General features: G+C 37.8%; 1 protein-coding gene across 23 annotated transcripts in view; it reads right to left on the reverse strand.

Annotated features, from left to right (window-relative positions):
• Positions 1-13962, reverse strand: part of RBFOX2 (RNA binding fox-1 homolog 2) — a 291531-nt gene that overhangs the window by 10550 nt on the left and 267019 nt on the right. For 11 of the 23 annotated variants that reach the window (XM_055252938.2, XM_055252942.2, XM_055252936.2 and 8 more), the window contains 4 exons: positions 12356-12409; positions 12143-12235; positions 10838-10970; positions 7062-7101 (listed from right to left, as the gene is read on the reverse strand). In XM_055252938.2, the coding sequence (XP_055108913.1) occupies positions 7062-7101; positions 10838-10970; positions 12143-12235; positions 12356-12409 (320 nt within the window). Of the gene's footprint in view, positions 1-1159; positions 1237-1401; positions 1434-3587; positions 3631-7061; positions 7102-10837; positions 10971-12142; positions 12236-12355; positions 12410-13962 lie in introns of all 23 variants that reach the window. The other 12 variants (XM_055252945.2, XM_055252941.2, XM_055252940.2 and 9 more) reach the window with 4 other exon arrangements.

Raw genomic sequence — 13962 nt, forward strand, 5'->3', positions numbered from 1 at the left:
CAGGAAGCCATCGGAACCTTGGTGGTTTAGGAGTAATGTTACTGCTAATCAAAACAATTCAAATGGATCAGACTATGGAAAAGAATCTTCCTTCCAATCCAGAAGGAGATGGAGAGAATCTATCTGTAGCAGTTTCCTTCTTTTATAAGTCAACTCTGACTTTGAAGTTTAAACATGATGAAGTTCTCTGCTTTTCAAGTTGAAGAAAACAGAACAGGGTTGCAAATATTTTACTGAAAACAAAAGGCTCGAGAAGAATATCAGCATTAAGAAAAAACACATTAATAGGTTTTTTTTAAAGCAGATGACTTTAACATGATTATTCTCCTAATTACTTTATAATAATGGCATTACAGAGAAACCGTTAAAAGATGAACTATTTTAGGATAGGCAATATCCTACTAAACTAACTTGGCAATTCACTAATGACTACTCCAAAAGTAGAAAAATTGTGTATCATGGATGTATTCCTCTCTCTCTTTCTCACACACACATGCACGCACACACACACACTTACTCGAAAGTATTTTTGCTGCTTTATTCAACAAAACATATCATAAAATGTGAGACAAAGAAAATTCAGATATACTTATTTCTATTCCAGATTTCAAAGTGCACAGAAATTTCAGGCTGAGAAACCATTTCTTCAGCTTTCACTCTTACTAGCAAATCTAAAGGCTTTTATAAAACATGAGAACAAAGTGCAGTTTGAAACACCAAGGTTTTCATTACTGTTTCTTAAGTTTTTCAAAAAGAACAAGGGTGGGAAGGAGGTAGAAGAGACAGGGTTCAGGCGTGGGGAGGGATATGGCGCCACATTTATTAATCACATTAAAAACTAAGCATGCCAACATCTGGAGCTAAAACAACCAGCAAAATCACCACGTTCAGACTCGTATTGGCTAACTCTATCTATCCCAGCATTCTCTTGGGACAGCGGTTTGCCCTAGGCTCTACCACAAGCTCGGTGAAGTACACAGCCTCAATTACTAGAGCGTGCAGCCACAACGACCTGGTATTACGGAAACAGTCAGTCACCACTTGAGTTAACATTCCATACCCTAACGACTGGCCCCTCCCCAGCCCAAAGAAATAGTCAATCTTGCCCACCCTAGCCCTGGCCCACACCACAATGTTAATAATTATAACAAGCAGTAACCCATCTGTTATATCAGAGAAGGGAACAGAGACTCCACTGAGAGATTTAGAGTGAGATGTTAACATTTCTTCAGCTGACTGCACAAACAAACAAACAAAAAAAGAGGAGAAATAATTCATTTGGAGATATGAAGTCATGAAATAGCTGATGTGTATTGCTTTTAACCATGCACTGATGCAAAACTGAAGCAACCATTAATAATAAAAATTAAAAAGGACATATGTATTTACACACAATCAGACCTGTTTGATCTGAAGCAGTTTGCAGATTCTATCTGTGTGTGATTTGAAATAAAACAAAAAATGGGGATTAGCATGGCCACAGCACACCCTAATGTAGGAGGGCACACACGGACGGCTTTTTGGAACTCTGATAGCTGGATAAATTTGGCTTGGCTAAGCTTGATTCAGATACACACACACCCCTTTAAAAAGAATTATTCTTATTCCTTTGCAATTCATTCTGAATGACACCTGGTGTCCCCAGTGGGGCTGCCCAATGCTCCATCGCTCCGCTATTCAACCTGCCTGACACTGGCAATATAATTCAGTCCTGACCCACAGCACTCACATGTATGCTCACCCTCTGTCAACAACCGTATATTCTAATCCACAGCATTCTGCTAAAATATTTCCTGTGTTTAGGAATTTTACTTTTTCACATATCTGTAACATATCTCTGACTTCAAGTTCCAGCTTCTTCAAAGGAAAATGCCTTTGAAAAGTTGGCTTTAAGATCCTTTCCAGTGTTTTCTGCAGTTGTTAAAGTCTCAGTTTTTCATGGCTCATTGTCATCTCCTAGGGCTTTTCTACTCTGCTCTGAACCAATTTTATCATCGAATTAACTTTATGATGCTGCCACATTGACCACATGATCTTTCGGCACAGTTCTGTAGCTGGGTTTTAAACTAGAGCAAAATACAATAGAATATAATCCCTCCTATATCTGACCTTTATCTGCATATTTATTAGTTTAATCTCACACTGGTAGACTTTTGCCTTGTCTTGATTTTAACCTAGGCTTTAATTTTATTACATTTTTGTTTCAGGTTTACATTAAAACAGGACTTTGGTGAGCATGTGATGTCAAGACACCTTCTTTCTACCTGGAAGACAATGACATTATGTGACACTGAGGAGGAGAGTGTGTATTTCAAGACCAGCAGACAAAATGAAAGCTTGTTACCTACATGTACTGTATAGATCAATAGAGCAGGAGGGTTGGGGGATGGCGGCAGGGGGTGGGTAAGGAATGGCAGGTGTGATACTTAAAATCACTACAGCAGAGCAGAAATCTATTCCAACTAGCGTGGGTTTAATGCTGGGCCTCCAGGAATCACTTTATCCTTGGATGAATCTAATTCCCTCTTTTTCCTCACCACCTCCCCACCCCTGCTAAGAACCATGGTTCTAGGAGATATTATAGAGTTCTTTTGTGGCAAAATGGCATCACTGATTAAATGTGAGTAACACACAAACTTACAATAATGGTGATACTGTCACTGCTTTTGATTGAGGTCTATCTCCTTTGAAAAGTACTTATGAAAAAAATTTTAAAGTATTTAAATTTTATCTTATTATTATTTAAAATTGGGATTAAGAGAAAAAAATTGCTATGATCAACTTGATGTCTTCCACCTATTATTTCTATGGTAGATGAGAGACGATTTTCAATAAATCAAACCTTTCAAACATTATTATTCCACATCTCCCCAAATTAGTTCATTTCCAAAATCTTGCTGGGTAGCCACATAAATAAACTGGATTGTGAAAAGCCATCAACTATTTTCTTTCTCCTAGCATCCAGCTATCAGCAATCCTTCTAACAAGTATGCTATTATCCAAATGAACTCACTGATCTTCTTAGGTGAAAGGAGAAGGGGCCAAGGGAAATGCATGTCTCAATGTTTGAGTTCCGTATGTCTAGATTTTTAAGGCAACTTCAAATTTATGTAGCAACACAGTCCAATTACGACTGGTATTTCACTACAGGGCCCAATGTGGGATTCAGGAATCCTATTTGTACAGTTCTACTTCTTCTTTTTTCTCTTTTCTAAATTTATAGTAGTAAGAAAATGTCCCCAACTGCTAAGATCTAAATATAAAAAAACAGTTTAAATACCACAGGTAAATGTGACTGACAGATTAAAAGAGGTGGCAGTGATGGGACAGTGCATATTACACACCTGGCTGGGATATGTGTCAAGAGGACAGGAGCACTTAATTTTGGAGGAAGTGCCATTATGTACGGAATGTGACTGTGGGCACTGCTGAGGTAGCAGGGCTTAGATCACACGCTCACAAGTCTTGATTGTCCAAAAAAGCCTCTGTTCCCATCTCTAACGTGGAGCTGGAATGGTTAGTATAATTCAATTTTTTCACTGCAATCCACAATCTGATTGATTGGCAGGTCACACTGGCACTCCTACCTGAGGTATTTTAGCGCTAATGATTGGTTCCTGTAAGACTATTCTATAACAGAACACAGGAAGAGCAGTTCAAAAAACACAGCTGTGGAAGGAAAACAATCATACAAAAAGCCCGCAAGGGGCCCACCAGCCTTTTCTTTCCTTTGGATGCAAGCATGCTTTTCACAGGAGGTGATTTAGGAGCAGTTTGTTATCCCATTTAAAAAGCGAATTAGGGCGAACTATGCCTTTTCTACTGGCCAAAAAAGAAGAGGGAGGGGTGGATACATAATCTAGCTGCCACACTCCCAAATCCTATCACGGTAGGTCTCTTTACAAACTAGGAACACAATTGCTAGATCAGTTCTCCAGAGAGGAATGTGCCATAAAAGAAACAGAAAGAAAATGGCTAGCAGGAATCACTGTCTAAGAATGGGACTGTGAAAGGGATTACAAAAACCTTGCACAATTAATAGCCTAAATTCATTTAACTTAAGCATAACCAGCAATTTAAAATCTTTTCCCTCGTGTCTTCTCTTCAAGCTCTGATTCGGTGCACTTTTTATACTAAACTCTCTAGTCCTTCTATTTCTAATATGCCTTTCGGATGAAATAAGAACTAAATGTATACTGACAGATTTCCACAGATGGGAAATGTATGGAGAGAAGCAGAACAAACTCAAGGCAAAATGATAGTTTTTTGTTGTCTGTTTCTGAAGAAGTATCCTTTGCTCCCTCACATGTGGAATACAGAATACACAGTTTTAAAAGCAACAGTTGTATTAGGCCTAACTCAGTAGTTACCTCATAAAGTATTCTTGCTTTTCGTGTGGGGGCATGGATATTATTTCAGCACTAGTGACCAATTTTTTTTCTCTAAGTAACTCTGCTTTAAAATAAGAACTAAGAAATAATAACATTACTATTAATTACTTTCATTAACAAAGGGCCACTGGTCAAAAAAAATTATTTCAGCAAGATCACTGAATTACTTGTGTTTAGCTCAGCAAGGTAATCCAGTTAGTAGATTAAAAAAAAATCAAGAGTATTTTATTAACAGGAACAGAAAAGTCATCTGTCTCAATAAAATCTTACATTGTAAAAGAGGTAAGATAACTATTAAAAAATTGGATGACTTAACAAGGTTGAAGTAGACAAGTCTTTTTTTTTTTTTTTGAGACGAAGTCTAGCTCTGTCACCCAGGCTGGAGTGCAGTAGTACGATCTCGGCTCACTGCAACCTCTGTCTCCAGGGTTCAAGTGATTCTCCTGCCTTGGCCCCCCAAGTAGCTGAAAATACAAGTGTGTGCCACCACACTCGGCTAATTTTTGTATTTTTAGTAGAGATGGGGTTTCGCCATCTTGGCCAAGCTGGTCTCGAACTCCTGACTTCAAGTGATCCCCCTGCCTCGGCCTCCCAAAGTGCTGCGATTACACACATGAGCGACCACGCCTGGCCAAAGTAGGCAAGTCTTTTTTTTTTTTTTTTTTTTTTTGAGATGGAGTCTCTCTGTCACCCAGGCTGGACTGTAGTGGCACGATCTCAGCTCACTGCAAGCTCTGCCTCCCGGGTTCATGCCATTCTCCTGCCTCAGCCTCCCGAGTAGCTGGGACTACAGGCGCCCGCCACCACGCCCAGCTAATTCTTTGTATTTTTAGTACAGACAGGGTTTCACTATGTTAGCCAGGATGGTCTCGATCTCCTGACCTCATGATCTGCCTGCCTCGGCCTCCCAAAGTGCTGGGATTACAGGCCTGAGCCACCGTGCCCAGCCTAAAGTAGGCAAGTCTTAATAAGACATAAATAGGTCGTATTTAAGAAAAATAAATCCCCAAATAAGAAACACATTAGAGAAAAAAACTTGATTTAAGAAATAATTCAAATGGAAAATCTTGCTCTAATAGATCAGATTTCAAGAAAACAAGTTAAATAATGAAGATGAGTTTCATGAGAATATGGATGCTAATGTATATGGGAGAATGTACATGCTAACATCATATGTAAGTATGTGTATTTAGAAATGTGTAATCTGGTGTAAAAGTAGGATAGATTCCCCAGTTCTCAAGCTTCACTGTGAACATAGGAAAAAAGATATCTTTCACTACTTGTTGAAAATATTTTGAGGAAAGAGGTGGATTTTAATTAAAGTACAAAGAGAGGTAATGAAATATGGATTGGTTGGGTTTTATGACTGACTTTATTAATAATTTATGTGGTTCTGGGTAAGTCTCTGAGAAATATATCTATAAGTTAGGAGGTTGGACCAAATCATGGCTAAGTTTCCTTCAAGTAGTTATTAAATTAAGGCATACCTTACAGGCCTACGATAAGTAGTATAGGTGAGTCACCCGTACCTCGAAGAACTGTATCATCCCATCTCTACTTCCTGCAAAACGCAAAACCTCTGAGTGCATTCTGAAAGTGCATTAACTTTTTTAGGTTGCTTCAGAATCTCTGGTAGACTGTGGAAACAGTTCACTAAAAAGGTCCTCTTATTGATTTTGGAAAGTAAGGGTGGAGAAAGCATTTCTAGACAATTTTAACCTATCCCCACAGAATCATTTCATGCTGACAAGTTTTTCTTATAAAAATTTTCCCTTGATGACTTGAGCGATTAAATCAAGCTTGCATTCAGAAAAAGTCCATCTGGAGAGGTCATAATAAAAGACTTTAAAACTCAAAAACTTCTACTTTGTCAACTGTATCACTTTGTCCACATTTTAAATAATATGTGACAAACCAATCATGGAACTTTAGTGATAGCTAGACAGTTTAAGGAATGGAATCCATATTACTATGGCTAGTAGAGTCAGCAAATCTTCTGTGATAGTCAAATGGCTGTAAGAAGAGTCTGGGTTGCTGATTATGCTACTCGTTTCCTCCAATGGCTCTTAAGAACTAAATATCTGGCATTTTCTCATTACTACACACTCTTCGCTGGCGTCGGTTCCTTATTTGGCTATCACAAGGTCATGTTCTCTCAAAGTAGGTAAAATAGGAAAATGTACAGTTCAGAAAGCTTATTAACCTCTAAATCACAGCTTTAATGATCTAAAGAGGGATGTGAAATGAGAAGAAAAGCAGAAAAGGGAAAGAGCTGGTTTAAGGCTAAGCTAGTCCTGTTATTTATGTATGCAAATGACACGACAATAATAAAAGACTTTAAACCTGCTGATCATCTCACAAGTAAATTAATGATCCACAGAACATCTGTGGGTATAGGGAAGGGAAAAGAATATGTCCAGTAGACTGACCCTTGCAATGATCAGGAAACCCAAAGGCTTAGTTTTTGCACCCAGGGGCAAGCGCAGTGGCAGAGAAGCATGCTTGCATTCTTAAATATATAAATATATATATATATATATCCACAAGGAAAAAGAAAATAAAAATTAAATAAATTAAAAGGAAAAAAACCAAACCAAACCAAAGAAACAGAAAAAAAAAGGCTGGCTTGTCAGGGGATGGGGTCGAGAAGGCCCCAGTGTGTGTACTTACATAGAGGTCAGCACCGTAAAATCCGTCCTGGTAAACCACACTGCAGAAAATCCACACAAAAACAAAAACAAAAAAAACAAAAAAACAGAAACACATTCCGGTTATTGAGGACGGCAGCATGCACATGCGCTCTACACAGGCAGGTGATGTATGAATTCATAACCTGGGCTTGGGGCCTCAGCAAGTTGGTGAGAAAATGTGAAAGTGCACACGAAGGTTACACAGCTCCAGGACATGCGAGGAGAGGGAAAGGTGTGCAAAACTGGAATGCGCAACCTGGATATTTGGTAATTAAAGTAGGATTCACACAATAAGAAGCACTCCTAGAAGAGCCTATTATATCTATCCAAAATCTGCTGGCTTGGAAACAACTTTTTGTATATAGAGTATTTTTAAAAATAAGCTTGCCCTACGAGGAAGTTTCTTTTTAAAGAGCTTACAAAGTAGGGTGGGGTGAAGAGGAGTTTAACGTGAAAAACTGAACCCAAAGAATTCCACTAGGGCAGGGCCTGTATGCAAAGTATGTTTTAAAATTACGTTTAAGTATTTTGTTTTCAGTATTGTAATAATATGTAAATGTTTTTCTGATATCCATACATCACCTGCTTTTTACCCTGCACATTAGACATGCGATAAGATTTGGCTGATCACACAAGCATGCAAAGTATTATTATTCAGCATTTTAAGAACCAATGCAACACCTCAGAAAAACAAGTCAATCAATTCTGACCAAAGTAAACAGAGAAATGTAATTAAAAAAAAACACAACCAAAAATACCCACAATGCATTGCTTTCACAAGCAGAGATAATGAGCTAAAGGTTAAGGTGATTGGTCCAAGGTCCAAGAATTGAAAGGTGCAGTGGGGATCCCAGATAGTAACAATATAATCCAGAGTGGGAAGGAGTAACTGGAAGATTTTAAGGGTTCTTTTTTGACCATAAGAGTATTCATGGAATTCTGAAAAATACAATTGATTACTGAAGTTCTGGGATTGACCAAAGAACACCCTGTCTTATTTAAAAGAATAAATCTGAGAAGGTAGCTGGTTAAGAATAGAAGGGTTTATTTTCCTGTTTAGATAATGAATTTGTAGCAAACAGACAATGCATGACTTTAAAAAAAAAAAAACCTAAGCAACACTATATTCTTAAATATAGATTTCTAACCTTCTGAGGTAACTTTGTGCATACAGACTTTCCCCAAAACATTATTTTGGGACCAAAAGACATGGAATAGCAGTAGAGATAAAAGATAAAACTTTCTTCTTCATCTCTGTGAAGTCAAGATCAGATTGTTTTAATTTAGATGATCTGTTTATTGGTTATTCAACTAAACAAGCTGGAAATTTTCACCACTACCTTCTCTGTTACAATAAACAAGCTAACAAGTAAAGTCATCAAATCATATTTTTAACTTGAATATGAAATAACTTATTTCTTATAGGTAGGTGGAATGTTTCTTGATTCTATTTCCAATGACATTTGGTTGTATTTACAGGATAGCATGGTCACATTTTGGAATGCCCCAAATATGCTATGCCCTTGTATCACACAACAGGCAAATCAAACTCGTCTCTGATGTTCATTTAGCTAAGTCCCATTCATTTTCATAGTCTCCAGTTGCAGTTAAAGTCTGATATTAGAAAGTAATCTGCCTCTCAATTAAATTTTAATGAAAAAAACAACTTGTTCAAAATGAGAAGGCTGATAAAACGGAAAGCACTGAGACCAAGTGGTGATTAATTAAACTTCAAAGATCTTAGTAAGGGGATATAGGCAAAGATTTACAAATAAGCCTTCTATAAAGAAGGGTTGGCATTAAAAACACAAATACATTTTACCCTAAGTCAAATAACTTACTGGGAATATTCATCTACGTTCTAGAAGAATTCCAATATTCCCTGTATCAAATGCCACAAGGAGGCTAGAACATAATGATTAATGATGAAATTAGTTTACTAAGCTGAAAAGCAATTCTAGGCCATTCCCATGAAATACTGGACTTATTCCTTGCCATCTTCCATGTAAACACGTGGTTTAGTTAATAAAAAGAAAACATGGGAAATCAGTGTTCAATGTAATACACAGAAATTGATATGATTAGACATAAAGATAAAATATCTTTGAGCAAATATATACCTGACACAGACTTGGTAGAGAATGGGTTCTCAAGTTTGGCCAACATAATGAAATGACTACATTGAACAGGACTAAATTCAACCACTTTATAAAGTAATTCAGCAATGTTACAAAATAAGGAAGTCCCATGTTTCTGGTGAGTAGTCTCTCTTTGCAAATATGACAGTAAACTCTCTTGGATTATAATGGAAGACATTTCACAAACAATTTTCCTAGTGTGTAAAACTTCCAAAAGGTTCCTTTTAATGTTTCATTTGAGTATTTCTTGATGAAATAATACTGCATATTCACTTCTTTAAAGAGATGTCAGAGGTTGAAGGTCAAAGGTCAAGTTGAGAGAAAAAAGGATTAAAATAAAAGTAAGTAATGGCATAAGATGGAAATGATGGAATGCACGTGATTTAAATGTCTACAAACTCCAAACAGAAGTTAATTTCTGAAGCAGTTCCCTTGCAGTGTCTTTTGGAGCCTGCCCACTTCAACATACCTTGCCTAATAAAAATGTTTTAACTCTGTGGAATGGAGAACTTCTAATGGTACATCCATTTGGTCTATGAATGAATGAATGAATGAATGAATGCTGAATTAGTACACCTCAAGGCTAAGCCAATTTTGCTGTCAGAAAAGGACATACAAAGGAGGTTCCTTCCCTTTATATTTTAACTGAGTGGCAGCCAACAAGCTTCTCTGCTGCTACTTATTCCTCCCTAAGAATACAAAAAAAAAAAACTGTCATATTGACATACCTGGCAGAGAAAAGATGAAGAGAAATGTCACATCTCTGATGAGGAAGTCCTTGGTACAACTGACTTGTGAAAGACCACTCTATAAAAATTTACATTTTAGGCTGACACTGAGAAACCCCTAAAAACAAAACCTGTCATCTTCACTCCTTTTCCCCATTCAGTAGCAAAGGATTTATTTGTTGCTATGGAATCATTCCACTGCATGAGACACCCTCCATAAAAAGATCAAACGGTGAAGGATGCTCAGCTACAGTCGTTGTTTTACCATCATTCAGAAGCCAACTGCAGTTTAATTCTTCCTACTTCTCCCTTTCTCCCTTGATTCAATTGGACTTGGTTCATCTTAGAATTAACCTCTTTTAATCCGTTTCCTACAAAGAAAGCAAATCCATTGTGGGTAACTAGCTCTGCTGCTCACCACCCAGGCAGTGAAACCAAAGGGGAGGACACATGTGACAGCCTCTGCCCCAACACGGGGTGGTGATAAGGAGGTGAACACAGCAGATGCAGGCTTGTACTACAATGTCGAGCTCCTCTTTTGGTTCTCTGCAGTAATGTTAATCCATATTCGTGCTCTGCTGAGTGAACTTCATGCCAACACACTGCTAGTAAACACAAGACGGTTCTGGCTACTGTCTTAAGCCATTACCATGAGGGCTTAAGGTGGCCAAAATGAAGACTTATAATGAATTGACAGTTTGTTATATTCTGATGAATATTCTGATGGTATATTTTGGTTTTTGTCATCTAATCTGTTAATTTGCAAATATTCATTGAATGTCTACTCTGTGACACGGCAACATCCCAGAAGTTATGAGAGGGCCATGGTATTCTTTTTTGGTCCAACTGCTTATTTTAGAAACATAATGATTTTGGAATCTAACACTTACCCTGGATAGGCGGGGATGGCTGTTGGAGGTACCGCTCGGACTGCACCATATACCGTCCGCCCTCTGCCCCTCAAATGGGCTCCTCTGAAAGCGGCTGCTGTGGTGGCTGCAGTAGGGTAAGGGAAGCCAGGAACTAAAGGGAGACCCAAAATATGACAGAAATTTCAACTTGCATTCAATAGAGGGTGCATAGTCACAACTTGCTATGAACCAGTTATAGAAAAGATGGAAAGATACGAACCACATCTTTTTTGAAAAGGTGGCATGCATTCAATAAACCTTCTACCTTGGGTCTCTCGGTGGGGAAAAAATGGAGAGACCCAACATGCAAAAGCAAAAGATTCCATGCCTCATTCATCACAAATCTTGAGTGAGCTTTCTCTGTTCCTTCTCAATTTCGGCTTTACAATGCAAGCTGCTGAGAAACAGGTCAAGAAGCTCTGAGAATGACTGCCATAATAAGAGACAGACTTTTACTGTGGGCAGTCTAAATCAGATTGACACAAACTCTTCATCTGGTCAGTAATTAACCTTGCTTCCAAATATTACTATGTGCACCTAATAATTATTACTCAAAAGAATATTCTTTTTACATTTTTACATGGTACCAACCTCCAAGGGCCATAATAGTCTTTAGACACTTCATTAGTCAATTTCATTCTTTTATTTAAAAAATTTTAATCCACAAATGTAAGGTGAGGGAAACAACTCCTACCCTGTCCTTTAAAGAGGCAGATAATTTCTAAGGGCCTCATATCCTTTAAAGAGGCAGACAGTTTCTAAGAGCCTATTTTAAGTGTGCTGTCCTCTGGAAAGCATGCAGAGACACTGATTCCATGTCCACTGAATCCTGTTTAATTATACCTCTTGCTGGAGTAAAATGGCTCAGGTCAAAATGACTTAAGAGAGATCAAGAGAGCTGAGAATAATCAATAATACTGGAGGTACTTCTAAGTGATCCTCTGCTGGAGAACCTGTGGCTGACTTGCAGAGGAAATGTGTAATATGCTCTACACATACTTGCTTCTTTTATTTTCTTTATCATCAAGTACAGACTAAAATATTCTTCATATGCCCTTGCCCCCTCTACCTTTTCCAACTATTTCTGCTTTGTGCAATCTTAATATTTGGTCAGGAAAATTCTAGCACAGGTTAAGCAGGACAGGGCACTGGGATAGTATTTAATATCCCTCTCAAGAAATTTCCATTTCGGTTATGTACTGTACTAGGAAAAAAAAAAAACCAGGACATGACAGTTCACTCACAACAGTCAAAATCCATGCCAGGCCAACATAGGCTACTTACTGATTAAAGGAATGTAAGTGTTGATACCCCCTCTTCCTGATAGGGGCACTGCTGCATCATTGCCTAGGGACACATCTGCTTGAAAACTGGATGCTGATTGGATTTTTAAAAAATTAAAAAATGCAAAAAGATTAAAAAGGAATAGCAAATTGAAAAACAGCAGATGCTATTACAATTAAATAGCACAAGTGGAAACATTTACTTAAATACTACCTGCATATAACTCCGGACCATATACAGCTCCAACTACTGGGCTTAATTTCCAACCTGAAACACACAAAATGGAAGGTAAGCATTTAAGACTGCTTGAGGAAAGGGATGATCAGTGCATGTCAAGTTGGCTTCAGCCATCTCTGGTATTTTTGCCTATTATCAGCTTCTCTTTGGAATTCCAGCTTGGGGTTTATATGGGAGAGTAACAGTAGTAGAACTAGCACAGAGTGAAGAGATAATGAGGGGCTGGGGTTGGGGGCCTTGGCAGGAGTCATGATGTTGGGAGGAGGAAGATGGAGAGGGAATGAGAGGAGAAAAAATAAATAGAAATAAATCCTAGAGTTTGGTAAAGTGTTCTCACAGAATTACCCTGGATGACCTATCCTTCATTTAAAAAAAGAAAGAAGGCCGACTATATGTCACTCTGAACCACACTGTGATGCATTTTCTTAACCCTGTTTATTACTCTAGTTGTTTTAATAAAGGTATCCATGAGCTGAACTCAAATTCAACCTAGATCTTTGACTCCATGTTTGACTATACAATGCTAGTATTCCAGGTAAACTGAAAACTCGGATTTACCATTGGGATTTTATTGGGGTTCACCAACTAAAAAAGGAAAGACATGAAATAATAAAATTCAAGGTACATTCCCAACTTCAGTGCCTATTTTCTGAGGCTTTAATGTGTAATAATCACCTTTAAGTTAATCAGACTTCTTAGCTAAAGAACACCAGAATACTGTGGAATGTTAGCTTAAATATTTATAAATATTGAGAGTTTCCAAATAACGTTATGTTTAATGTCAACTTTATTTCTTCTTTCCCTTTTTTATATTTATAGGAATATGGCAAGTATTTTTTAAAAAGGAATAATATATGATTGCTCACTGAGAGTGAATAAAAGTAGAATTCCACATGAAAACTTTAATCAATATTAATTGAATTTTACATATACGCAAAAATATATTATATATTTTCTGGCTCATTTGTCTTTTTATATTAAGACCCTAGCATTGTGCCACACTATTCTATAAATATACGAATGAAAAGAAAAAGGCCAGAATTGGTCTCCTTTTTTTTTTGAGACAGTCTTGCTCTGTCGCCCAGGCTGGAGTGCAGTGGCGCAGTTTCGGCTCACCACAACCTCCGCCTCCTGGGTTCAAGCGATTCTCATGCTTCAGCCTCCCAAGTAGCTGGGACTACAGGCATGTGCCACCACACCTGGCTAGTTTTATACTTTTAGTAGAGATGGGGTTTCACCATGTTGGCCAGGCTGGTCTTGAACTCCTAACCTCAGGTGATCCACCCACCTCAGCCTCCCAAAGTGCTGGGATAACAGGCGTGAGCCACTGCGTCCAGCCACAATTGGCCTTTTCAAAAGAATTATTGAAATTACCAGATTTAAATGACTGTAAGCAAGACATTATTCAAGTGAAAACCCATTCACTCTGATTCAATCCAATCTCTTATTCATCATTTTATGTGCTCATAAAATGCAATGTCTCTTCAATATTCCACATAAAATTTTGGCAAAATCTAGGTTCAAATCCTACTTGAATTGTAAGAGCACAAATATTCTGCAACATCAAATTACACAAATACTGT

Source organism: Symphalangus syndactylus, chromosome 18, assembly GCF_028878055.3.
Source record: "Symphalangus syndactylus isolate Jambi chromosome 18, NHGRI_mSymSyn1-v2.1_pri, whole genome shotgun sequence".
NCBI classification, from domain to species: Eukaryota; Metazoa; Chordata; class Mammalia; order Primates; family Hylobatidae; genus Symphalangus; species Symphalangus syndactylus.